Source organism: Diaphorina citri, unplaced genomic scaffold, assembly GCF_000475195.1.
Source record: "Diaphorina citri unplaced genomic scaffold, Diaci psyllid genome assembly version 1.1 scaffold225, whole genome shotgun sequence".
NCBI lineage: Eukaryota > Metazoa > Arthropoda > Insecta > Hemiptera > Psyllidae > Diaphorina > Diaphorina citri.
In genome coordinates, this window is record NW_007377662.1 from 210202 (window position 1) to 237602 (window position 27401).

At 37.9% G+C, this 27401-nt stretch overlaps 3 protein-coding genes across 6 annotated transcripts; 1 reads left to right on the forward strand and 2 right to left on the reverse strand.

Moving 5' to 3' along the window:
* Positions 1–659: 659 nt before the first annotated feature.
* Positions 660–8128, reverse strand: LOC103506291 (retinoblastoma-binding protein 5 homolog). 4 transcript variants are annotated; one of them, XM_017442807.2, is made up of 10 exons: positions 7994–8128; positions 6378–6403; positions 5911–6083; positions 5200–5317; positions 4478–4588; positions 3607–3893; positions 3155–3308; positions 2585–2768; positions 1576–1821; positions 660–1222 (listed from the first exon to the last, which is right to left on the reverse strand). In XM_017442807.2, the coding sequence occupies exons 1-10, from the start codon at positions 8010–8012 to the stop codon at positions 1140–1142; spliced, it is 1401 nt and encodes a 466-aa protein (XP_017298296.1). In that variant the 5' UTR covers positions 8013–8128; the 3' UTR covers positions 660–1139. The 4 variants fall into 4 exon arrangements, with proteins under 4 accessions (XP_017298296.1, XP_008468897.1, XP_017298294.1 ...); XM_008470675.3 differs by lacking the exon at positions 5911–6083 and adding an exon at positions 5486–5658 and having other exon boundaries at positions 7994–8121; XM_017442805.2 differs by lacking the exon at positions 7994–8128 and adding an exon at positions 7193–7218.
* A 3095-nt stretch (positions 8129–11223) lies between these two features.
* Positions 11224–13352, reverse strand: LOC103506298 (retinoblastoma-binding protein 5 homolog). Its single transcript, XM_026821386.1, has 5 exons — positions 13337–13352; positions 12643–12819; positions 12349–12508; positions 11901–12054; positions 11224–11250 (listed from the first exon to the last, which is right to left on the reverse strand). The coding sequence occupies exons 1-5, from the start codon at positions 13350–13352 to the stop codon at positions 11224–11226; spliced, it is 534 nt and encodes a 177-aa protein (XP_026677187.1).
* A 4203-nt stretch (positions 13353–17555) lies between these two features.
* Positions 17556–18769, forward strand: LOC103506292. Its single transcript, XM_008470676.2, has 2 exons — positions 17556–17670; positions 18376–18769. Exons 1-2 carry the CDS (start codon positions 17650–17652, stop codon positions 18700–18702), a joined length of 348 nt encoding a protein of 115 aa, XP_008468898.1. The 5' UTR covers positions 17556–17649; the 3' UTR covers positions 18703–18769.
* The last annotated feature ends 8632 nt before the right edge of the window (positions 18770–27401 follow it).

Below are 27401 nucleotides of genomic sequence, written 5' to 3' on the forward strand. Positions count from 1 at the left end.
TGTTGAGACGAGGAGGAAAAATAGTTGCATATAAAACTCACGCGCTCTGCATTGAACTAATTTCGTATTACCAGAGCTGCGCTCTAGCGTGCAACCTTCACAACATACAACATCACAACTTCTTTATTAGTTGATTTTGCGGGAGAATAAAATTCACTTCGCGTTTGAATGTACTGCAACCTCCCACGAGTTATCTCTAGACGAAATCAAGACCATTATCAAGAAAAAATACCTGGAAGAATGGAACACAACATGGGTCAATATTAGTCCAAATGAAAACAAACTGAGAAAAATTAAGAACTCGGTATACCCATGGAAAACTTCGAATAGAAAATCCCGATTGGATGAGGTTTGCCTGATGAGGATGAGAGTGGGCCACTCTAAATTAACCCACTCTCACCTCTTCAGAAGAGAAGATCAACCAATATGTGACCAGTGTCAAGAACCAATAACAATTGAGCACATCCTGATTTCTTGCAGAAAAATGCGCTTCAGACCCCCCAACTTCTCGACGTCCAATGTCTCACACATCCTCAAAGATGACGAAGAAACACTGAAAGAAGTTTTCCAATTTCTCAAGAGAAATAATTTCAAAGGTTACTTAGAACAAGAAGAGTTTCTTAAGGAACACACCTAAGAGAAGAGCAACTTCATTGAATATCCCTAAAATACGTTGCAGTTCCTGAAGAAACACTCTGTATGTTATCGAAGCAACCTTTTCATACAACCTAACGGACATGACGTCTTTTATTCAGTAGTTAAATACCTTATATATGACATGATTCCGTTAGAAATACTAAGCGTTTTCACGCGAAATTCTTAAAAGACAGCATCAGTGGACGAATGATTAAAAAAGATGAACAAATAAATAAACGATTTCATTGGTTCATCAGATCCAATATGCTGATAAACGGTATCAATCAAGGTATTGGTTTTTCAAACAGATCAATATCATTGGTTCATCAGATCCAATATGCTGATAAACGGTATCAATCAAGGTATTGGAACACACCTAAGAGAAGTTGCTCTTCTCTTAGGTGTGTTCCTATTGGTTTTTCAAACAGATCACACGTTCATAATAACTCAAGATGAGAGATGAGTACCAAAATAAGTATATTATACTTATACTAATTTTGGTTTTACTTCGATGATCGTTTGCTGTTGGCTTTCCTGGAGCTCGACGGTTTTTCTTTGGATGCTTTACTGAGGAGGGGATGAACTTCTGTGGAAAAAAAGACAAAGAAAAGCGCTAAAATAAAGTTATTTTTTGCTGGGCAATAGAAGGTAATGCGCATGCCTTGTAAGGCGTAAGTCGCGGGTTAGAATCTCACCCGATGCGATAAAATAAATTAGTGTCTCGACTTTTTCCGATATTCTAAGCGGTTCTCGAGGAACCCAGATCTCCTGAAAAGGAAACAATTATAAAAATTGTTGACATAATGGAACTTCTTGGTCCTAGCCGACAGTATAAACAAGATAATAAGGTTAGCTTAAAATTTAAGAAGGGACAAGGACTGAGATTGTCATAGTTTCCCTCTGTAAAAAAAAAAGGATTTATAAAAATCTGTATCCTACCTTGGCAAGCAGCACCTTCCAGTTGAATATCAAAGGACTTGTACTTGGTGGTTTTGGAGGGGGGAGAACTGGTTACTGGGGCACTCGTAGAGCCAGGACCGTCTTCGGGGTCTTCCACATCAGGCGCGATGGGCAGAAATTCGAGCACTTTGGAGTCATCAACCTCTTCGTCCGAACTGCAAAACGCTGCAACTGGTTCCACAGAGGTGACGTCTATTTCCAACTCTTCATCCTGATCATCCGAACCTGGGCATAGAGAATAGTGATGGGTAAATACCCGGGTACTTATTTTTGGGGTAAATACCCTGGGTATTTACCCGGGTAAATACCCAATTTTTATAAATACCCGGGTATTTTCAAGAAGCGCCTCAGTTGAATTGTGCCCGGGAAATTAAAAAAAAAATCAAGTGACAGTGTTTTTTGTTTATTTTTCTTCTTTTTTTAAAAATACCCGGGTATTTACCCACCCTGGAGGTGAATAAATACCCGGGTAAATACCCAATTTTTATTTACCCACCCAGTGGGTATTTACCCACGACCCATCACTAATAGAGAATAATGCTCTATTTAGACTGTCACCTTAGGACCCGAAGTCCGGTTATGCTGGCAATACGAGACCAATGTTGGTTTTGTTAAATCAAATCAACTCGTGAATAAACTGCGATCCAAGATTCCTGTAAATGGACTTTTGAAAACATTTTCTTTGGAATGATACACTCGTATGGGTGGCTCTTGTCCCGCACGGATTTACTATTTTATGCTCTAGTAAGTAGTGTCAATGCAAATCCAAAAGAGTAAGTAAGTCTCAATACAGTTAGCTAAGCCACTAAAACCTTTCATTCTAAACTAGTTCAACATTTTTAGGGATGACAAAAATTCTACAAGGAGGCTATTTGTAAGAAATAAATTAAATTCCTCAATGGGATTATAAAGTACTTACACAGTACTTTACAATCCTACTGAGGACAATAACAAGAGCAACATATTGCAAAATAACTTCACAACTCACCTTGCGCTACAGATTTGTCCTCATCACTGATATCGAACTCGGACTCTCTCTCATCATACTCCACATTCTCATCCAACTCTTTGAAATCAGGGGCGAAGGCGGACCAGTTCTCCACCTGGTTCTGAGCCCATAGGGATACCACGCCACTGGAAATGCTCGCTATGATTGGACGTACGGGGTGCCACTGCAATTCAAACGAAAGTCTTATTCTCTTATTTCGTACTCAGTTCACAAATAATTGAGGTCTTTTGCGCAAAAATTACAAAAATGTCATTTATATAGGCGATTAGTCGTTTTTCTGTCAAACTGCAGAAAGAAATGGAAAGGGATTTTAACTATGCTAAGCAAGTATTCTTCAAGTTCAGAGGTATTGCAGGTCTTATAAAAGAAAGCCCTGGGACTGTAAGATCTGGCTCCAAAGCTCATAATACCTAAGATATTACCTATGTATAACTTACCTGGTCTTGAAAGGACACCTATTTACAAAAATAAATGTATTCCATTTCACTCTGTACTTATACATTAACTTTGCTCCCAGATATGCAGTGTGGTCCATTTTACTTTACTTACCACTACATCAAGTAACAGTTCTCCTTTAGTTCCATGCAATATCTTCACCAGGTTGCCCACACTCTTCTCCCAGATATACAGAGCATGTTGCCTTGCAGATCCAGCACACACGTACTCGCCATCTCCTGAGAAGCAACACTTCTTCCACATCGTTCTGAAAGATAAATGTAGGCCAATAAATCAACAAATGCCGCATCCCAACAATTGTCTGGCTGGAAGACGTTAAACAGGGAGTATACCAGCCTGAATTTCTCTTGCTAAAAAATAGCAAAGGTTGAGTGCAAAGAGCATCCATTCGTAAAATTTGTAGCCCAAAGCAATCACCCTAGTTAGTTAGGGCTGATTGAGAGGCTGACGAAAAACGCCGACCCCGTCTGTACACGGGAAAAGGCGAACAAAAAGAAGAAAAAGAAATATTCAAAAGAACTAGCACAAATTTCGATTTGACTTACTTATTGACAAGGTCCTGCAGCTTCTGAATGGGCTCCGGGTCTCCATCTTTCCCCGCATTGAGAACTTCCTGATGGTTATACACTCGGATCAATCGATCCCCTGTGTTCACCAGGAGACAATTTCCACGCCTAGCAAACTCTATGGATTTGATAGCCGTTGTGGAGGCTTTGAACGAAGCTTTGAGCTCCAGGGCCGGACACGACAGGACGAGGACTTTACCCTTCGAGTTGCCAGTGACTACGTGCTGGCCACGCCTGTCGAATGATGCCACAATGCTCAGGTCTGACTGGAAATGTAAAGGAGAGAAATGTATTGTTAATATCTGATGATGTTGCTCTGAAAATGAACCTCTTGGTCTAAAATCTAATGAAATAATTTCCTATATGTGTTGAACATTTTTTCAAAACTATTCAAGAGAAATAGGTGCAAAAAACAAATTGTTGGACTTGATCATTGTTTGGTCAGGAACCTATGTAAACTGTATCTAAAGGTTCTAGATCTTTTTGATACAACTACACACTGTTTATTACCTACAGAGGGTAAACAATTATTTATTTCAAGTGACTTACATCTTCATCAATAGGTACAATCTGGTGATCTCCATCTGTATCAACTAACACAGCTGCATTGTTAATATCTGATCATGTTGCTTTGAAAATGAACCTCTTGGTCTAAAATCTAATGAAATAATTTCCTATATGTGTTGAACATTTTTTCAAAACTATTTGAGAGAAATAGGTGCAAAAAACAAATTGTTGGACTTGATCATTGTTTGGTCAGTTGATCTAAAGGTTCTAGACCTTTTTGATACAACTACACACTGTTTATTACCTACAGAGGGTAATCAATTATTTATTTCAAGTGACTTACATCTTCATCAATAGGTACAATCTGGTGATCTCCATCTGTATCAACTAACACAGCTGCATGTCTCATGGGACATACAAGAAACATGTGGTCATTTCTTGGATGAAATTGGACCTGAAATAACAGGACATTTTTTAATATTTTAAAATCTTACAGACCAGAGACAAAAAAAATTGCCATGTTTCTATGACTACAAATACAAAACTGGCGGAATGGAGCACTAAATGTTGTGGTCATGAAATTTAGTAATCTTTTAAAAGTAAGTAAAACTAAGAACAACTATTATTGGAACATCAAACTTTTGTTATTGGGAAAATGCCAAAATTTACAAGATATAATTGACTACACAAGATATGTCCACACATATGGGCATCAGGATGGTATACTGAACCTTTCTTGTTTGTGTTCTCTGATAGAAATAAATTAAAATACCTTGGATATACTTACTTTGAGTATGGGACTGGGAAACCTGTATTTCTGTTCACACTCCCCTGTAAGGACATCCCATATACACACATTGTTAAATGGAGCACTAAATGTTATGGTCATGACATTTAGTAATCTTTTAAAAGTAAGTAAGACTAAATACAACCATTATTGGAACATCAAACTTTTGTTATTGGGAAAAGATATGTCCACACATATGGGCATCAGGACGGTATACTGAACCTTTCTTATTTGTGTTCTCTGATAGAAATAAATTAAAATACCTCGGATATACTTACTTTGAGTATGGGACTGGGAAACCTGTATTTCTGTTCACACTCCCCTGTAAGGACATCCCATATACACACATTGTTATCAGTGGAGGCACTGATTATCTTGTACCCATTCCTGGACCAGCTGTAATGCAAAAGTGATATCTTTTTTACATGGTTTTATTTTAATATTGTGAATATGCAATGTTTCTTCAACAAAAAGTGACAACTGTATCCTTACCTAAGTGTATATAACTAAGATGTTGACAAGCACCACCTAAATATAATAGAAGAAAAGATAGAGTATCTTTACCTGATAGAACAGACAGGGTGCATATGAGCAGATATAATCTTGGCAATGCCTCGGGTGAGAAAGTCCCATAGCACAATACGCCCATCATTGCAACCAACAGCTAACAATGTTCCTCTCTTGTTAAATGCACATGTTACAGCCAGGGATATACAGTCAAGAGCACCATCAAATTCCTGTTGGAGAATATTAAAAATATTTTGTCACAAGGAAAAAAAAAAAAAAGATTATATTTTCTATAATTCAGTTTCCTAGGACTTAACATCCGTAATCAAAAATGCAAAAGTGATATTTTTTTAATATTGTGAATACTTATGCAATGTTTCTTCAACAAAAAGTGACGACTGTATCCTTACCTAAGTGTTTATAACTAAGATGTTGACAAGCACCACCTAAATATAATGGAAGAAAAGATAGAGTATCTTTACCTGATAGAACAGACAGGGTGCATATGAGCGGATATAATCTTGGCAATGCCTCGGGTGAGAAAGTCCCACAGCACAATACGCCCATCATTGCAACCAACGGCTAACAATGTTCCTCTCTTGTTAAATGCACATGTTACTGCCAGGGAAATACAGTCAAGAGCACCATCAAATTCCTGTTGGAGAATATTAAAAATATTTTGTCATAAGAAAAAGAAAAAAAAAAGTTTATACTTTATATATTTCAGTTTCCTAGGACTTAACAACCGTAATAAAGTATATGAAATAATAAAAGTCAATATTTATGTCACTTTATACTTCTGATGGCATGTTTCCACCTACAATGTTTTAAGAACATGTTGTATTGCTATCTGATACTTGTATAATCTAAAATTATTACACAATCATGACTTTTTAGTAGATAAAAAAAGCTTTGCAGCCTGCTAGTGAGCAGTAAGGTGTCTGCTTACCTCTGGGTAGTTCTGTCCAAATGATTCTGAAATAAGAAAAAATAGGACACAAGTTCAATTCACACTTAGGTATTTCATGAGATGTTCAGAGTTAGACTAGCAATGGTTAAATCTTATTAGATGTTTGTTAGATGATGGCAGGGATTTATACATGAAACAGTAGGTGAGGAGGATTTTAGAGTAAAATAATGAAAACAATTTGGCCGAGAAAAGGACAAGGAGAGTTAGACTAGCAATGGTTAAATCTTATTAGATGTTTGTTAGATGATGGCAGGGATTTATAAATGAAACAGTAGGTGAGGAGGATTTTAGAGTAAAATAATTAAAACAATTTGGCCGAGAAAAGGACAAGTAAAAGGTCCTAATTAATTGTAGAGGTAATCTCTAGTTGGTCAGCTTTGTGCCTGATTTTTAGGAGCTGGGATGCATTCCTGAGAGGACCTTCAACTTGGGCCTTACCCATGCATCAAGTAAACTGTTATACTGATGTCGATTCCTCCTGTATGAGAGAGAAGGGCATAGTTAGAAGTGAAATGTCCTTTCCTTAATGGACTAGGACTGGAGTCTACCACTAACACTCGGATACTATTTGGGTACAGTTCCGGAGAATACTAAGGTAACAACCACTTATAACATGAGGTGATAGACCCCCACCTTGGTAGTGTCCCTTGATTAAGTTGACAATTTTCCCTGAAACCCATCTTTGGTCATTGATGTTCTTTGGTAATCTCTTCCACGGCAGTTACATGTTCTTTACCTAGACGGTGAGTCAAAGCTATAGAACTACTGTTGTATTCAGGATAAAGAAGACTTACCAAGAAGTTCAAGATTCATTATTACTGCATGAAGAGAGTTAGACCTAGCAATGGTTAAATTTTATTAGATGTTTGTTATATGATGGCAGGGATTTATACATGAAACAGTAGGTGAGGAGGATTTTAGAGTAAAATAATGAAAACAATTTGGCCGAGAAAAGGACAAGTGAAAGGTCCTAATTGATTGTAGAGGTAATCTCTAGTTGGTCAGCTTTGTGCCCGATTTTTAGTAGCTGGGATGCATTCCTGAGAGGACCTTTAACTTGGACTTTACCCATGCATCAAGTAAACTGTTATACTGATGTCGATTCCTCCTGTATGAGGGAGAAGGGCATAGTCAGAAGTGAAATGTCCTTTCCTTAATGGACTAGGACGGAGTCTACCACTTCAAGAACACTCGGATACTGTTTGGGTACAGTTCCGGAGAATACTAAGGTAACAACCACTTATAACATGAGGTGGTAGACCCCCACCTTGGTAGTGTCCCTTGATCAAGTTGACAATTTTCCCTGAAACCCTTCAAACCCATCTTTGGTCATTGATGTTCTTTGGTAATCTCTTCCACGGCAGTTACATGTTCTTTACCTTGACGGTGAGTCAAAGCTATAGAACTACTGTTGTATTCAGGATAAAGAAGACTTACCAAGAAGTTCAAGATTCATTATTACTGCATGAATTCACACCCATCTTTGGTCATTGATGTTCTTTGGTAATCTCTTCCACGGCAGTTACATGTTCTTTATATAGACGGTGAGTCAATGCTATAGAACTACTGTTGTATTCAGGATAAAGAAGACTTACCAAGAAGTTCAAGATTCATTATTACTGCATGAAATCCACAGGAAAATGTTCAGATTGCAGAGAAATCGAAAAAGTCGGAAAAACTTTTAGAAAATCATTTTTAAATTTTTGTGCAACTTTCTCATTTAAAATCGTTTGTTTACTTTTGTATAAAACGCCTGATAAATTGGTATCCTTCAACAAGCAATACAATTTTCTTTCGGAATTGTATTGCATGTAGTATTTTAAAATTTCAAGGCGTTTGTTTCGTGCTTCTGAAATGTTCAAAATAGTGGATGCTACCAAATACCCTCTCTCACCCCAACCCTATGGAAATGGTGGATGCTCCTAAATCCCCTTTACAGGACCATTATGGAAACATTAATTTTCCGAAAAACATTTACGTTAAGCATCATCGAGTTTGTCGAGTAGGTACATGGTTGAGAGAGAGAGAGAGAGACAGAGAGAGAGAAGGAAAAGGGATTGTTCAACATGGCATTTTTTTGCCCCAAAAACGATAAGTAGGTAGTACCCACCTAAACACTGGTTTAGGAATAGGAATTTCGAGTTTCCTTGTACTCCTTGAGGGAAAAAAAATCCCTTTCTCCCCCTTTTCTTCTTCTTCTTCAGGGGGGGGGGAGAAAGAGAGAGAGAGAGAGAGAGAGAGAGAGAGAGAGAGAGAGAGAGAGAGAGAGAGGAGAATAGGAGGAGAAAGAAAGAGTGAACATCAGGAGGAAGGGAAAGAGGGATAAAGAGAGAGAGAGAGGAGGAATAAGAGAGAGAGAGAGAATAGGAGAAGAAAGAAAGAGTGAACATCAGAAGGAAGGGAAAGAGGGTGAATTTTGAACGAATGTATGAATTTGGACTTACATTGACGTCAAGTTGTGACTTCTTGGCATCTGACAGTAATTTCTGAAACAAAAAATAAACAATCATAATAAAAACTCCTATACCTACGTACATAATGCATAATGTACGCTCGTTCTGTCTAATAGGTTACATGGAAAATAACTCTGTCTAGCTTATGAGTATGAGTTAGCTTAGGAAATGCTTTAGTTTTTTTCCAGAAAAATAATAAAGAAAACTCCATGTGACAATGTCACATTGTGTCATTGTGACATGTGTAATTGGTAGATAGGAAGATAGATATATAGTTGTCAAATCAGGGATTTTTAATTTTCTAAACTTAGTGCAATTTTACTTGGATAAGAGTAGATAGGTTTATAGGTTAGCTGACAAAGAGGAGAACTTTTTTCCTGTTCAAGATCCTTTTTTCCTGCGTTTTATCGCAGTGCTTTTTTTTTTTTTTTTTTTTTTTTTTTTTAAATATAATATAGGCTATTAGCCTCATGTGGTCTATGTCGGAGCATACCTTCCCATTACCATTCAATATTAGATGGGCGATAAGAGACACAATACTAACTTCCCATTTAGTCACTGCTGGGTCAACAGGACAACATCTTCAGCAAGTAGGTATGTACCTATACCTAAACCGTTGAAAAATTTGCAATCGAAATAAGTACAATTTTTTGTCGACTCTGGGAGTCGAACCCGGAATTCTTACCTTGAGGTGTTGTGTTCGGATGGAATCTGAGTCCATGTCTAACAGTTCGTCTATGTCCACTTCAACCTCGGAGGTGCCTGAGCTTACTTCCTGTAACACACCAAACATAGGAAATTAGGAAATAGAAACAAGAGATTGCAAAGAGATGATAAATTAAATACAAAGCAGAATCGCACAGAACGACATAGATAGGCTGAAAATAGATGCCGCCATTTTGAACCAGGATGGAATATGACAAATTTAAGTAGCCTATGTCACCCTCAGTACTCTTCTCAACAACCACAAACACATAGAATATAGAGGAATTAGGTCAAATAGGAATAGGATCTTGGATCTTGTGATCAGTTTGCGCTGTTTGAAAGACCGTACGTCATATGTACATCCCACACGTATTACATCAGATGCGGCCATTAACACAATCGTGTAATATTTCATGTTGCGTTTATTAATTTATCTCGTAATTTCATTAATAAAACTCAAGGCCATGAGAGCGTTGTGTGTTTTACTAATTAACGTCTCATACAATGGGAGGTCGATCACTTGATCATCACATTTCGTTAAATTAACTTCAACTTTGAATCGACCCACCGATTGGAGGTCAATATTTATGACTAAAACGCATATAAATTGACCTCCATATACCAAAGCTATAAAAGAAATTGACCCATTCTCAAAGTTTGAAGCTAAAGAAGTTGTCAATTTTATGTATTTTCTCTCTGTCACACACTCTCTTTCGTTTGCCAAGAATACTTCAAATTACAAAATACACGCTTTGGGTTACCACTCGTAAACGTAAATTTCCATTTCCTTCGTTTCATTGGAATTCGGGCTAATGTTGCCTGTATACGTATACAAAATGTTAGATACCATAATATAATATATAAATGATACAGGTATATATGTACCTACCTATAGCTCATAAAGTATTTTACCCGATTTAAGTTCAATTACCTACCTGGATAAAAGAACAAGAACAGTTCTTTAAAATTACTCATCTATGAATCTAAATCTATGATGTGTGACCTATGTACGTATATGTATATTGAATAAGGACCTAAATAAGTAGGTAAGTTGACAGTGAAGGATTTGAGCAGGTATAGGTACAAGGTACAAGCAAGAAGGATAAATGAGGGAAAAGGACTAAAGAGATGGGACTTTTGAAGAAGAAGCAATTAGTACCTACATAGGAAAATAACAAGTAGTTCCCTAGAGGTACCTACGATATCTATAGGTACTCGTAGAATTAGGTATCTATACCTATAATACACGTATTGGAGATAAAGATACTCGTGGGCCATAAACAAGAAGGATAAATGAGGGAAAAGGACTAAAGAGATGGGACTTTTGAAGAAGAAGAAGAAGAAGAAGAAGAAGAAGAAGAAGAAGAAGAAGAAGAAGCAATTAGTACCTACATAGGAAAATAACAAGTATAGTTCCCTAGAGATACCTACGATATCTATAGGTACTCGTAGAATTAGGTATCTATACCTATAATACACGTATTGGAGATAAAGATACTCGTGGGCCATAAATACAGCCAATACCTAATACACTACGGAGGTAAAACAAGACACTAATTTGATTAGTATTGAGTATTGGGTTAGCTAACTGAAAGAATCAAATCAATAAAAGAAAAACTAAATACATTAAAAAACCAAGAGATAATACCTTTTTTCACTGTCTTACACTAAAACAAAGCTGCTACTCGTAGAACCTAGGAACACACAGAGGAAGTACCTACGCAATCCCTATTTAATCCTAGTATAATAAATGCATCTAGTATTCTGGCATCCATCTGATGGTCTTCTAGGACTAGTTTTGTCGAAAATAGGTGGACTAAGGCTTCTTCCACAGAGGACTTCTCACTCCCAATTAGAGATGTGTAAAAATTGAGTGAAAAAATAGGTACTACTCCTTTTACTATTTACTCTTTTCAATGGACTTTTTAGTCAATGAGTTACATCCTAAAACATGTAACTCACTCTTCAACTATAGGTAAAGGGAGTTAGGATTTGACTTATTGTCTGAGTAGTCGACTGAAAAGAGTAGTTCTTCAACTCATTCATTCACTCCAACTCTTACTTCTAGCTCAGAAAAAATAACTTACTACATATTTGTCTATTTTTTCAGCACAAAGATTGAAAAGTACCATTAGGTTCAGAGTGAAAAAGTCCTTCCGGAATTGGCATCTAGTCTGCAAGTCAAAATAGCACACTTTGGTTCATCGGCCAAACAAGGGGGCAGTACCGGATTAACATATGGCAGGAATGGCAAATGATTTGTGCGCATACGTTTCTGCGCAGTTCTTTCTGCTCCTCCGCTAGCGCGCCAGATATGCGGTGTGGTCCATTGTACTTTACTTACCACTACATCAAGTAACAGTTCTCCTTTAGTTCCATGCAATATCTTCACCAGGTTGCCCACACTTTTCTCCCAGATATACAGAGCATGTTGCCTTGCAGATCCAGCACACACGTACTCGCCATCTCCTGAGAAGCAACACTTCTTCCACATCGTTCTGAAAGATAAATGTAGGCCAATAAATCAACAAATGCCGCATCCCAACAATTGTCTGGCTGGAAGACGTTAAACAGGGAGTATACCAGCCTGAATTTCTCTTGCTAAAAAGTAGCAAAGGTTGAGTACAAAGAGCATCCATTTGTAAAATTTGTAGCCCAAAGCAATCATCCTAGTTAGGGCTGATTGAGAGGCTGACGAAAAACGCCGACCCCGTCTGTATACGGGAAAAGGCGAACAAAAAGAAGAAAAAGAGATATTCAAAAGAACTAGCACAAATTTCAATTTGATTTACTTATTGACAAGGTCCTGCAGCTTCTGAATGGGCTCCGGGTCTCCATCTTTCCCCGCATTGAGAACTTCTTGATGGTTATACACTCGGATCAATCGATCCCCTGTGTTCACCAGGAGACAATTTCCACGCCTAGCAAACTCTATGGATTTGATAGCCGTGTGGTTTTATTCGATACGATTTCTATCTTTCTAAGTTGGTACATCAAAGACAGTAAAAAATCTCACCATTTACTTTAAAGTACCTAAGGTTCTCTGGACAAGTGACGGTGATTTTACCCTAAATTCCGTCACTAGCCACCCGTCTCCTCGCATTGAGTGTGGCCGGGAAAAGCCAGCTTGATAGCCGTTGTGGAGGCTTTGAACGAAGCTTTGAGCTCCAGGGCCGGACACGACAGGACGAGGACTTTACCCTTCGAGTTGCCAGTGACTACGTGCTGGCCACGCCTGTCGAATGATGCCACAATGCTCAGGTCTGACTGGAAATGTATTGTTAATATATTAGTATTGAGTATTGGGTTAGCTAACTGAAAGAATCAAATCAATAAAAGAAAAAACAATAAATAAAATTACAATAAAACATTTAAAAAAATACCTACCTACCGACACTACAAAGTACGAATAAGATTATCAATATTATCATAGACAAGGATTTGTGGCATCTAATTGATTAATTGAGAGAAGGTATACGTTAGAAACCCCTAAATACATTAAAAAACCAAGAGATAATACCTTTTTTCACTGTCTTACACTAAAACAGGTACATGGTATGGTGACCGTCCAGAACTGTCTTTTAAACCAGGTTTGTCTCTTTCAGGAGAATCCTCAAAGTTGATTGATTTCTATATCTATCTACGTAGGTAGGTACCTACTTACCTATGCTCTTATACCTACCTAGGTACCTACTAACGTACTTCAGTGTCACTTGGAACCTAGTTCTTTTTCAATTTTTGCTAGGTTGATAAAATAATAAATTTGAAGTAGGTACCTACAAAAGTTGCCTAACATTCCTATAATTTGACTTCGAAGTCAATAATACCTACGTAACTGGGCTATCGTTATTTTCTTTCCACTTATAAATTATTTAGGGAGGTAGGTATGTATGTACTATTGTAATTTCTTCATAATACATACCTAGTAACTACCTAGGGGTAGTTTATCTGTGGAAAAAGTTTTGAGCAGGAAATAAGAACAAGCTTTTCTTAATTATTATTACAAATTCTTTTTTTTTTATTACGTAATTTTTTGGGGGAACCTATGTAAACTGTATTAAATAAAAAATAAATACAACTTAAAAACGAGAAAGAAATATAATAAAAAGACCACAACATGTAAAAATAACATTAATAAGTAATCGTAAAATTATTCTAACATTTTGGCAAAGTAAAATAAAATTCCTAAAATTAGGCAAAGCATTGTCATGAACATGTCATGAACAATACACGCATGTATCCTATTTATTTACAGGGGATGATTTCTAAAGAACAGATTTGATTAGCACAGAATTCTAAAGAACAAATTTCTAAAGACCAGAGTTCTAAAGGTTAGAACAGATTTCGTAAGATTTGATGAGTACGGATGAGTCATAGAACGCATGGGTCAGTGTTTAGCACAATTTTTATTAAAATGTAAAGTCATAAATTTTAAGTAGTATTGTTTGCAAATTTTGGGACGGAGGAAAATTCAATATGGCCGAAATTTTTTCAATACTTTTCAAAGCTGATGTAACGTCGTAAAATCACACTAAAAATGATCGTGCAACAGGTGGAATTAAACTCCTGACTCCTTGAAGTTAATGGTCAGAAAATACGTGCTTAGAAAGTAGGGTAACATGTCCCAAGAAGGGTAACAGGTCCCAAGACTTACCTATATCATAAGTGCTACCTGACTTTAGAGTGGTAACACAATAAAAATGGGGGGAGAGAAATTTGGGCGTGTCCCGTAACAGTATCTACTGTATTACATAAAATAGAGGTAATGATTCACCTATATTTGTCCTTTAAACACGCCATCAATGTAACGTCGTAAAATCACACTAAAAATGATCGTGCAACAGGTGGAATTAAACTCCTGACTCCTTGAAGTTAATGGTCAGAAAATACGACCTGTCAATGATATGGATAGTTGAAAATTAAGAGAAGAAGAAGGAGCAGTAGAACAAGAAAAAAGAGGAGAAGAAAAGGAAGGAGAAGAAGAAACAGAAGGTCCTAAACTAACTGGAGAGAGCAAATATTCCAAATAGGAAGGTAAAGAGGCGAGAATAAGAAAATGTAGAGGACTATGGAAGCAGGAAGAGAGGAATTAAAGGAGGAGTAAGAAGAAGTGTTGGAAAATTCAGCATAGGCGAAGGATTTGTAGTGGAGATGCAGAGGAAAGTGTAGGCGTAAATACTACCTAAAAGGGAAGGAAGGGAAACAGGAGACGAGTAATTTGAATGGTATTGCAGGGAGAATTGAAAGAGGAAGAGCTATACACAAATTCTATAGAATAGACTCTATTCTATAGAATTTGTCTATTCAATAGAGGGAGAAGGGAGTGTAACGTCGTAAAATCACACTAAAAATGATCGTGCAACAGGTGGAATTGAACTCCTGACTCCTTGAAGTTAATGGTCAGAAAATACGACCTGTCAATGATATGGATAGTTGAAAATTAAGAGAAGAAGAAGGAGCAGTAGAACAAGAAAAAAGAGGAGAAGAAAAGGAAGGAGAAGAAGAAACAGAAGGTCCTAAACTAACTGGAGAGAGCAAATATTCCAAATAGGAAGGTAAAGAGGCGAGAATAAGAAAATGTAGAGGACTATGGAAGCAGGAAGAGAGGAATTAAAGGAGGAGTAAGAAGAAGTGTTGGAAAATTCAGCATAGGCGAAGGATTTGTAGTGGAGATGCAGAGGAAAGTGTAGGCGTAAATACTACCTAAAAGGGAAGGAAGGGAAACAGGAGACGAGTAATTTGAATGGTATTGCAGAGAGAATTGAAAGAGGAAGAGCTATACACAAATTTTATAGAATAGACTCTATTCTATAGAATTTGTCTATTCAATAGAGAGAAAAGGGAGGAATTTAGAGGAAGAAATATATTGGGAAACGAAACGGGGGAGAAGGGAATAATTCAAAGGGAAGGGAAAAGAGCATATCGAGAGGGAAGAAATATACCTACCGAGGGAGGAAACAGGGGAGAAGGGAATAATTTACAGTGAAAAGGGCAAAGGAGCAGTAGAACAAGAAGAAGAAAGAGGAGAAGAAGAAACAGAAGGTCCTAAACAAACTGGAGAGAGCAAATTAATATTCCAAATAGGAAGGTAAAGAGGCGAGAATAAGAAATGTAGAGGACTATGGAAGCAGGAAGAGAGGAATTAAAGGAGGAGTAAGAAGAAGTGTTGGGAAATTCAGCATAGGTGAAGGATTTGTAGTGGAGATGCAGAGGAAAGTGTAGGCGTAAATACTACCTAAAAAGGAAGGAAGGGAGACGAGTAATTTGAATGGTATTGCAGAGAGAATTGAAAGAGGAAGAGCTATACACAAATTCTATAGAATAGACTCTATTCTATAGAATTTGTCTATTCAATAGAGGGAGAAGGGAGGAATTTAGAGGGTAGAAATATATTGGGAAACGAAACGGGGGAGAAGGGAATAATTCAAAGGGAAAAGAGCATATCGAGAGGGAAGAAATATACCTACCGAGGGAGGAAACAGGGGAGAAGGGAATAATTTACAGTAAAAAGAGCATATTGAGAGGGAAAAATAGGAGTTAGGATTGAAGGCTTTTTGCAATTTCCGTTCTGATGCAACTTTGTCCCCCATCCTTAGTTTGAGGAAGAGGAAATTGTGATTCAAAACAACATGGTGACAGACTTTCCGACGGTTTTTTTTTCCTGAATGAATGAGAGGAGAGAAAGGGAAAGAGAAGAAATGATAGAGGAGGGAGGGAAAAAACAAGGGAAATGAAAGAGAAGAGAGAGAGAAAGAATAGGGGAGAGGGGAGGAAGGAAAAGAAGAGAGAACAGATAGGTATTCGTGCACTCTGCACTCTTTTGTGTAGGTAGAAATGAGATACCTAGAGCGAAGTTTATAGGTGCATAGATAGATTTCCTCTTCATTGCTCTCCAATATATTCTATTCTTCTATTATTATTCTATTCACCATTCTACATATACCTAGGTAGGTACCTACATAATAAATATATTTTATAAAAAGTCTGCACTCTTACCATTTTGCCTGAACATTCAGGAGCTTGTTAACAATATACCAATATTGCCCATACTCTTTTGCAATCCTAGTGGCGCTACCTAACGGACGAAAAAAACAACTGCGTAATCTGACGTCACACATATTTGAACTCTTTCATTAGAACGAAAAATAAAAATTGAATTTTCGACCTCTTACAGTTATTTTTTCGGAGTTTTGACCTCAGATTTGGATTTTTCCCAACTTTTTACATAGGAATCGACCATTTATTTATAATTTTTACCCATTTGCAACTGCTCCATTGTAGGTAGGTAGGTAAATAAATTTATGAATTCTCAATAGAAAATGTGTGCACAGTATGTGACAAAGAGATAACGGTAGGGAGAGAGATGTCAACCCCTGTGAATAGGTAGAAATAGGTAGCTAGGTACCACCTCGGAGTATACATATTTAATTATTCACATTGGAGAGAAATTTCTACATGGCAAAGCAAAAGAAGAAGAAGAAGGATATTGGATGCCAGGATGCTATTTAACTGGTTTGGTAAAACAATCTTTAGACCCCGTTTGTAATTCTTGTTGCTGCTGCTGATGGTAAAGGTCCTGATCATAAATCAGCTATTCCCTTAGGTACACAAAATTAGGGAATAGGGTCCGTTTCTACGATTTCGTTCACACACTTTCCAAGGCTTCCATGGCCAATTTAAACCTAACTAAGCCAGCCTAGTTAGCTTAGTTGGTAGTGCGTCTGCCTTGTAAGCGCTAGGCCGCGGGTTCGATTCCCGCCCGGGGCGGATTATCCTCTTTAGACTTATCCATATAGAAGACCAATGGATTCATTTAATCTTTTTCATGAACCAGGAAAAAATTGAAAGTGTTATATTATTTTATTTATGTGAGTTCCGATTTTCCGATTTCCTATGTTACTAGATTACGCCGGTGACGGGTCTCTCACACCAATTCCTGCCTTCCCTACCAGGCCTGACCCTCTGGGTCCCTATGTTACTAGATTACGCCGGTGACGGGTCTCTCACACCAATTCCTGCCTTCCCTACCAGGCCTGACCCTCTGGGTCAAGACACAAGTTATCATGGTCATGGAAGACCTCCTATAAATTATAATGGGATTGGCACACCTGCAGGTAAGGCTTCTTGATCGATCTGATTGATTGGACTGTCGGATCCTATGGTAATGAGATTACTCCTTGAGCTTGACTTCAATGTGGTTGCGGTCATAATTTGATGAGGAACTCTGATCATAATCCCGTCAGGAAAATTCTTATTTATTAGATCTTCCAAGTGCAATGCACTTTTGTATTCATAATGCCGCCCGCCCATCTAGTCTCGTTTAATTAGAGTTAAAACAGACTTTGAAGTCAACAACAATGTTTGAGACAAGAAGGATGCGTTAATGTGCAATATGAAGACAGAAAGAATGCACTAGATATCTCATACATACTAAAATACCTACCTATGTAAATATTTCAAATACCCCTTTTTAATTGTTGATGAGTTGCATTTAGAACTTTGGAATCAAGTAGTCACTTGGATAGGTAGCTAGGCAGGCACTTAAAATACTTGGATATCTACAAGTACACTGTGAAGGAATAATTTGTGTTAACAGTGTCGTAACCAATCATTGATGACTTTTATATCTCAAGTGGTTTCCAAAGTGAGAGAATTGAGTCAGAGACGAAATTAGGAAAGCTGGGTGTACAATGCGAATGATATAATCTAATCTCTCTTAGTGTTGATTTTACTGTGAAAGAAACACCTGTTTACTCGTACCTTGAGCTCTTGAGGTCTTTTAATATTTGATGTACACACTTCACCGGTTTTGTCAACAGCGGCCCAGGGTGGTGGGGGCTCTGGTTTCAACAACATCTACAGCGGGTCCAGCTACCCCGGTTACACGCCAAGTGGTGGTGTTGTCACACCCTCTCCTCAGCCGGCTATCATTAGTTCTCCAGCGGGTGGCTCATTCTGGGGCCCCGTGGTCGGCGGAGGTCACAGTGCGGGCAACAACGATCTTCAATTCCCCGGGGGTTTGGCAGCGGGTAGCGGTCAGTTTGGTTACACGCCTGCAGGATTTCCTCCGGCTTCCCCTGGATTTGGAGTGGGCGCTGCCCCTTCACCTATTGCTCCTTCCGTGTCCTCTGGTCTGCCACCTGTGACTGGTGGATACTTTGGAAACTCACTCGGTAACTCGATTGGAGTCAGCGGCATTCCTCCGTTCAATGTGCGCTGTGATGATGATGGATTCAAACAGGTGAGATTCGCTACATGTGCAATAGATCAGTTGCGCTTACTTGGGTGATGTTTCAAAGTCATAGAGCAGGAAAAATGAGGACCAACGGAATTTTTCTTTGTCTCATCCTAAAACATGTAGCTCACTCTTCAACTATAGGTAAAGGGAGTTAGGAGTTGACTTGTTGTCTGAGTAGTCGACTGAAAAGAGTAGTTCTTCATTATAACTCATTCATTCACTCCAACTCTTACTTCTAGCGCAGAAAAAATAACTTACTACATATTTGCCTATTTTTTCAGCACAAAGACTGAAAAGTACCATTAGGTTCAGAGTGAAAAATTCCTTCCGGACAACTAGTCTGCAAGTCAAAATAGCACACTTTGGTTCATCGGCCAAACAAGGGGGCAGTACCGGATTAACATATGGCAGGAATGGCAAATGCCAGGGCCCCGCGGGGGCCTAAGCCGGCATTAAAAAGAGAGAAAAGGACGAATGAGCTTTCAGTGCTAAATGCTACAAAAGAGTTCCACAAGGTGTGTCGACAATACAGATTTTGGCTTTGAAGTTGTACACCTGAGAGTTTTTTTGGCTTATGGCAAAAATGACAAAATTTCCGGGGCCCGTTCCTCTTTCGCCTCCCTGGATTCACACGTTCTTGTTCGCGATGGGGTTGACTATCGGGTTGTCACAATTTCTACCATGGCAGAATCCTTGTGTCGCAGATCCTACCGCTAGGAGTTGAGATCATTCATTTGAGGAGCGTCATTACAGGGTCTTTATTCTTCCCAGTAGATCTTCAATAAATTTCTGAAACAGAGAAACAATAGATTAGTTGCGCTTACTTGGGTGATGTTTCAAAGTCATAGAGCAAGAAAAATGAGGACCAACGAAATTTTTCTTTTTCTTCTCTGCGCAGTTCTTTCTGCTCCTCCGCTAGCGCGCTTGCATAGTGGCGCTACCTAACGGACGGAAAAAAAATTTACAGTGAAAAGGGCATATTGAGAGGGAGAAATAGTTAGGATTGAAGGCTTTTTGCAATTTCCGTTCTGATGCAACTTTTTCCCCCATCCTCACAGTTTGAGGAAGAGGAAATTGTGATTCAAAACAACATGGTGACAGACTTTCCGACGGTTTTTCTGATTGAAAGAGAGGAGAGAAAGGGAAAGAGAGGAAATGATAGAGGAGGGAGGGAAAAAAGAAGGGAAATGAAAGAGAAGAGAGAGAGAAAGAATAGGGGAGAGGGGAGGAAGGAAAAGGAGAGAGAACAGATAGGTATTTGTGCACTCTGCACTCTTTTGTGTAGGTAGAAATGAGATACCTAGAGCGAAGTTTATAGGTGCATAGATAGATTTCCTCTTCAATGCTCACCGGCAAATCGTAAACTTTGACGTCACGGCATACGCTCCCGTAGGCGATGACGTCACATCAAATGTCCCGATCTCTCTCGCAGGCAACGCATTAATGTGTTTGTGCGCATACGTTTCTGCGCAGTTCTTTCTGCTCCTCCGCTAGCGCACTTGCTTCCTCTTCAATGCTCTCCAGTATATTCTATTCTTCTATTATTATTCTATTCTATTCACCATTCTACATATACGTAGGTAGGTACATAAAATAAATATATTTTATAAAAAGTCTGCACTCTCAGACTCTCACCATCTTTAATGGTATGTACCTACGTATGCAACATTCTAAACATTCAGGAGCTTGTTAACAATATGTCATTGCTCTTGTGCAATCCATAAAATCCATAAGGGCTAATGAAAATGGAAGAATCACAATCAACCCAATTAACTGGGTACACCATACACCATGTGCAATATCTTTGTAATGAAATTGTTAAAGGTACCTATCCACAGATATGTTTCTTCACTTTCTTCAAATTCTTCATAGCTTTTCCTTCTTGCAACTCACAACAAGTTTATTAACACGAATCAATCATCAATTTTCTATCCCTTCTGTTCTTCTACTATTTGTCACCAAGTCATCATCATCATCATCATCATGATTATCAATATTTTTAATCTCTTTATCCTAAGTATTTGTCATCAGTCATCAATGTTGCAAATTCCCCTAAATATAATCACCGAGAGTGCTTCTGGAGAATCTGGAACAATGTCAGGGCTGAAGTAGATAAGAAATGGGAAGATGGGTCACACAAGAATAAAATTATGCAACACCATGTGCACCATCTTTGTTATGATATTATTTTATAGGTACCTATTTGGGTGTGTTTCTTCATAACTTCTCCTTCTTGCAACTCACAACAAGTTTACTAACACAAATCAATAATCAATTTTCTATCCCTTCTGTTCTTCTCCTACATATACCTATTTGTCATCAATATTTTAAATCTCTTCGTTTTGTCATCAATGTTGCAAATTCCCCTCAATTTAATCACCGAGAGTGCTTCTGGAGAATCTGGAACAATGTCAGGGCTGAAGTAGATAAGAAATGGGAAGATGGGTCACACAAGAATAAAGTTGTTGAATATATGCCAAGGTCCTGATGGCGCTCATGAAATACACCCACCCCATTGAAGCAAAACAAACCATAAATCTACAGGCTGGCAGGTTGGTATCAAGAGGGAAAATGCTTTTAGTGTTATGAGGTGGAAGACAGTGTATTTGACAATGAAATTATTATCCACCTATACCTTATTCTTCACTGGCTAGACTTCAAGGAGTTCAATACGTATTACATGTTACATGAATATTATTTATCAATGGGGAGTTTTTAACGTACCTATGTATACTACCTCAACATTTTTTATTCAGGCAACTTCTATCTTAAAGTGATGAATATTAACATTTATCCAACTTCCCCTAGGTATGATATTTAAAAAATCCATGATATTTTGTAAATTCATAACCATCATAATCCGTCTGATGTGTGCACCAGTTGAAAAATAAGTGTAGCATTCACGAAAAACTTGGCAAAATAGTGCAATTTCGTGTTCGTTTTGTTTATCTGCAACAATTTTTTATTCAGGGAACTTTTATCTTAAAGTGATGAATATTAACATTTATCCGACTTCCCCTATGATATTTAAAAATTCCATGATATTTTGTAAATTCATAACCATCATAATCCGTCTGATGAGTGCACCAGTTGAAAAATAAGTGTAGCATTCACGAAAAACTTGGCAAAATAGTGCAATTTCGTGTTCGTTTTGTTTATCTGCAACAATAATATTATTTATCAATGGGGAGTTTTTAGCGTATGTATACTACCTCAACATTTTTTATTCAGGGAACTTTTATCTTAAAGTGATGAATTTGTAAATTTTGTAAATTCTGTCTGATGTGTGCACCAGTTGAAAAATAAGTGTAGCATTTACGAAAAACTTGGCAAAATAGTGCAATTTCGTGTTCGTTTTGTTTATCTGCAACAATAATCTTGTTTCAAATATGTTTAATTGAGATGAAGGTATTTATGCAAACATTAGTATTTTGCGCAGGGAGTGGGTACAGTAGCTACGTATGTACATATTTGTGTATTGCTTATACGCTTATCACAATTTATTATCTACGTAAATAGGTAAGATAAGGCGACAAGGAAAAGAACTATTTTCTTGAAAAAGTAGAAATTCTTGAAAAAGAAGTAAAAATTACCCACATTTTGTTGCTAAAATGGTGCAAATTCCTACAATGAGGGTAGATTCAGGTAATTGAGATGAAGGTATTTATGCAAACATTAGTATTTTGCGCAGGGAGTGGGTACAGTAGTTACGAACATATTTGTGTATTGCTTATCACAATTTATTATCTACGTAAATAGGTAAGATAAGGCGACAAGGAAAAGATATCTTTTCTTGAAAAAGAAGTAGAAATTCTTGAAAAAGAAGTAAAAATTACCCACATTTTGTTGCTAAAATGGTGCAAATTCCTACAATGAGGGTAGATTCAGGTACAACTAGTGGTTGAACCGTCTTTTGTACGCGGGATCAGCGCGGCATAAGAATCATAACTTTGAAGTGCCGCCATTGTGAACCAGGATGGAATATGACAATAATTTAAGTAGCCTATGTCACCCTCAGTACTCTTCTCAACAACCACAAATTCACAAATACATAGAATATAGAGGAATTAGGTCAAATAGGAATAGAATCTTGGATCTTGTGATTAGTTTGCGCTGTTTGAAATTTCCCACCGTAGACCGTACGTCATATATGTACATCCCACACGTACTACATCAGATGCGGCCATTAACACAATCGTGTAATATTTCATGGCACGTTTATTAATTTATCTCACAATTTCATTAATAAAACTCAAGGCCATGAGAGCGTTGTGTGTTTTACTAATTAACGTCTCATACAATGGGAGGTCGATCACTTGATCATCACATTTCGTTAAATTAACTTCAACTTTGAATCGACCCACCGATTGGAGGTCAATATTTATGACTAAAACGCATATAAATTGACCTCCATATCCCAAAGCTATTAAAGAAATTGACCCATTGTCAAAGTTTGAAGCTAAAGAAGTTGTCAATTTTATGTGCTTTCTCTCTGTCACTCTCTTTCGTTTGCCAAGAATACTTCAAATTACAAAATACACGCTTTGGGTTACCACTCGTAATCGTAAATTTCCATTTCCTTCGTTTCATTGGAATTCGGGCTAATGTTGCCTGTATACGTATACAAAATGTTAGATACCATAATATAATAGGTTTACCTATAGATATTGATCTCAGTTAATATTCATAAAATTCCAGGAAGGAGGGTGATGCAGGACAGGAAACGGTACAAGAATTTCATGTATACCAACATTAGGTATAGGTAGAGCCACATACTGCACATACCCAACACCTGAACATCTGTTAGCACTTAAACATGCCAAACCATATTGTTTGACCATTTATACAATTAGAGTCGGTTGTAAATATTATGGTAGTACCCTTCATAAATACCTGATTACCTGCTCATTAGATAATTACACCGGATATGATACCATTCTTGATAAAGATAGGAAGGGCGCTGGGGTTCTCATTTTAAATGCGCTTGTACGAAACATTAAGAACTACCTAGATAGATTGAGGCATTCCATTATATTTTTGAGAACCTATAGATTTGAGAACCAAAACAAATGGTGGGGATAGAGTTTGTGTAAATTCAGGAACTGACAGAAGACAGGCAGACAATGATCTTAGAAGTGACTTCAAGCAGCATATTGAAAGACACAACAGAAATGTCACAAGTGTCGAAGTCACACATGGATTCATTAATAAGTTCTGTCGAAGTATTTATAGGCATCCTTCAAGTTTCTAGAGTTGGACACAAAAGAACTCTTGAGCGGTGAAGAAACAAACATTTGCAACGGTGCGTTGTTCAACGTGTTGATAAGTAAACAATAGGCAGCCTGCCAGACCCAAGCAAATGGTTCTTGAGACAGTCTCAAGTGAGTTAAAAACAATTGATTGTAATGAAGGAAGCGAATTCCTATGAGCGGGATCTCTTTGCTTTTATTCACGTGCCAGTTAGCGTTCAACGGGTAAGTTATTTCGCCCGGAAATTTCGACTTAACAAAGGAATACCTTCGACATGTTTTGTCATTAATTGAAGTGGTATTTTAGTTTCTATGAAATCCATTATGTAGGACCTAGATACTAGCTAGGTCTATTGGTCATTAGATGCTCTGATTATGTTGATCTGGTCACCCACCTCGATGGTTTTCCATTGACACCAAACTCAACTAATGTGTTCATAATGAATACTATCTTATCTACTATGGCACGTCATCCTTGGCATTTATGAACACTGATACTGATACCTTGTCTAGCTCTAAATACGTTGGTAAAACCAATGTCCATAAAAACATCAACTATGTAGACAAAGCAGGCGCCTTCTGTGACAGGCATATTAGCAAAGTCTTCTAACGTGACCAGATAAATAGTTAAACATAGGTGCCTTGCTCTTACATGCATATTTCACACACTCTTTGTTTATGATTATCAAACACACTACCGATATTTAATACTTACGGCTATGCAGCTGACCTAGTTGTGGTGAAATTCTTGTGTTCGCACTATTTATTTTGATGCTATCAAACGGGTATTAGTATTAATCGTCAAAATGACTTCCAAGTATTAGGTGTGTATGGAGATAACAGTGATTATAACTTCCAATAGTTCCAAGTATTATGCTCACCTCAGACCTGGGTCTGTCGGACAGTCTGAGCGGACGGTCTGAGTGGCGGGCATTATAAAGTGCTGTCACTTCGGAAGTTCTTGGAGTAGCAGGCCCAGGGTAGGTATTTCGCTAACTTTACCATAAATATTGAGGTACATATGAATATAACTCGTAGTCACACGTGCGTTTTTCTCTCTTTTTCAATTTTTACAAAAATACACAGTGGATTTCATTTACGATATTTCTTGAAAAAATTCTTCACAAAAAATCCCAAGTGGATATATGAGAGGGGGCTAAGCGTTAGCACTCGCACGAATTTTACCCTCGTTTGCCATTACAAGAACCTCAACTCTCTCCACCTTTACAAGAACTTGTGTTCTGGGGAAATTGAGATTGAAATACTCTACAAAAGCACTTACTCGTACATACCTACGAAGGTATGTACACCCAAGATACATACCTAATTCTATTACATTGCTTATTGTACTGCTTGGTTGGATTGCTCTCAAAAGTCTCAAACCATTCATAAAACTGATTCTGCTTAAATCCCCACTCACTTCTAGGTATTTCTAATGATGAAAAATGAAAAGGCTGCATATTTTCCGCAAATATAAAATGAATAAACCATGTCAACCTTTGAAGTCTATGCCATTATTTGAATTTTGCATCTCTACCGCTGTACCTCTCCCTCATAAATAATACCTACTAATGGGAAGCTGAAAGTCCCCAGAAAGATCTTTGTAATGCTCCATAAAAATACTTCGAAGCATTGCAGATGAAAAGAGCGGGCGCTTTTTATTCATCCTCCTCTACTTCTGGGAAAGCCACTTGAAATTCTCGAGAAACCCGTCTACCGTCTATCAAAGAGAAAGCATTTTCAATTTGAGCTCTCAGCCTTTTCCCTTGACTTTCGAACTCGGTGTATTCCTGAAAATTTATTTCCATAGATATGGAGGAATGGAGGGGTGTTCCATGTTTAGCTTCGCATTAATCACACCACCTTAGCCCTCATTTTCCCTCAGAGCCCTTTTCTTGAGCCCTTATTCTCATTTCCTGAATGCTGCTATTTCTGTTCAAATTAGTCTTTCTCCGACCAATCTATACAGTTCAATCCTTAGTGAGGACACTATGCTGTGAAGGCGTTTCCAAAACTTTTGAAGGGTATAAGGTTCTACATACGCCAACTTACACATTCATTAAAATCATTACATCAAGTTACCAAGTTTAGAAACTTTTCAACAGAAATCTGAATAGAAACTTAGAAACCTATAGTTACATTCAAGCAATGGACTTTTCCAGAAACTTATAGTCCTTCGAACGATTAAAATTTCTAGAAGTTTCTTATTCCTAGAAAACTTATTCCTTGCTGATAAAGTTTGGGATCGAAGTGTCACAAGGTTATCAGTTTGACCTCAACTTAGAATTCCTCACACTCATTCATCCGTTGACTTATTTTTCGTTTAATTTCAAAGTTCAACAAACAAGTTGCTTTCACTGTAGTATTATTACATAATACTACATATTATGTACTACCTACCTGTATATTATGTACCTCTAGCTACCTACAACTATAACTACTTAATATGAGAAGAAAACTTACGAAAAGTTTTGTAAGCCTGGAATTTTACATAAGATATGTACCTACCTATCTAGGTAACTAGAGACAAATTAGGTACCTATCTAGGTCAGATGTTAAAGAACGCCCCGAGCGTTATTCTAGCCCATGGTTACTGTTTCATACACCTTAACTGGACTGGAGTGTCACTGGCCGTCATCGTCAGCGATGTTAACTCTAGGCCAGTAGCTGGATTGCGTACTAGGTTCGTGTAATCCAGCCATAAAAGGGGAAGGCTATTCTGAGAAATTCAATTTCATCACATAGGTACGTGGATCATCTCTTTGTTTACACTATCATGGTTGTTTATTCAGATAAGAGTCTGGGTTCATATTGGATGTACAGACTCCTAATCTCTACCATATATGTGCTAGACCAGCGATTTCCAATTAGCGGACCGCGAGCCACATGTGGCCCGCCAGACCATTTTTGTCGCCCTCGAAGCTTTTAGGGTGGGTCCCCTCAAGCTGGATTGTTGCTCTTTTACTAAGGGGTGGACTTCGAAAATGGAGCATCCAGCCCCCATCCCGTCAAGAAAATCCTGGATACGGGAATGCTCCCCTGTGTATGTGGCCTGCCAATGTAGCATATGGCCCGCATACACATGGAAGTACGAAATCCCTGTGCTACACTGTACGTGGTAGCACGAGAGCACGTGTCTGTATGTACTGCTACAGACATGTACCTATATGATAAGGTTTTCATATCGAATGAAATTGAACATCAACTACGACCAACCAGTCGTTTGATCACACACGTTCCGTCAGCATTGGAAAGTACTTCGTTTGGAATTGAATATCCAGAACGAAATGGGACTCCGCGTGGTCCAGTTGAATAGGTTTAAAGAAGGTGAAACACATAAACAAGGTAATGTATCTGA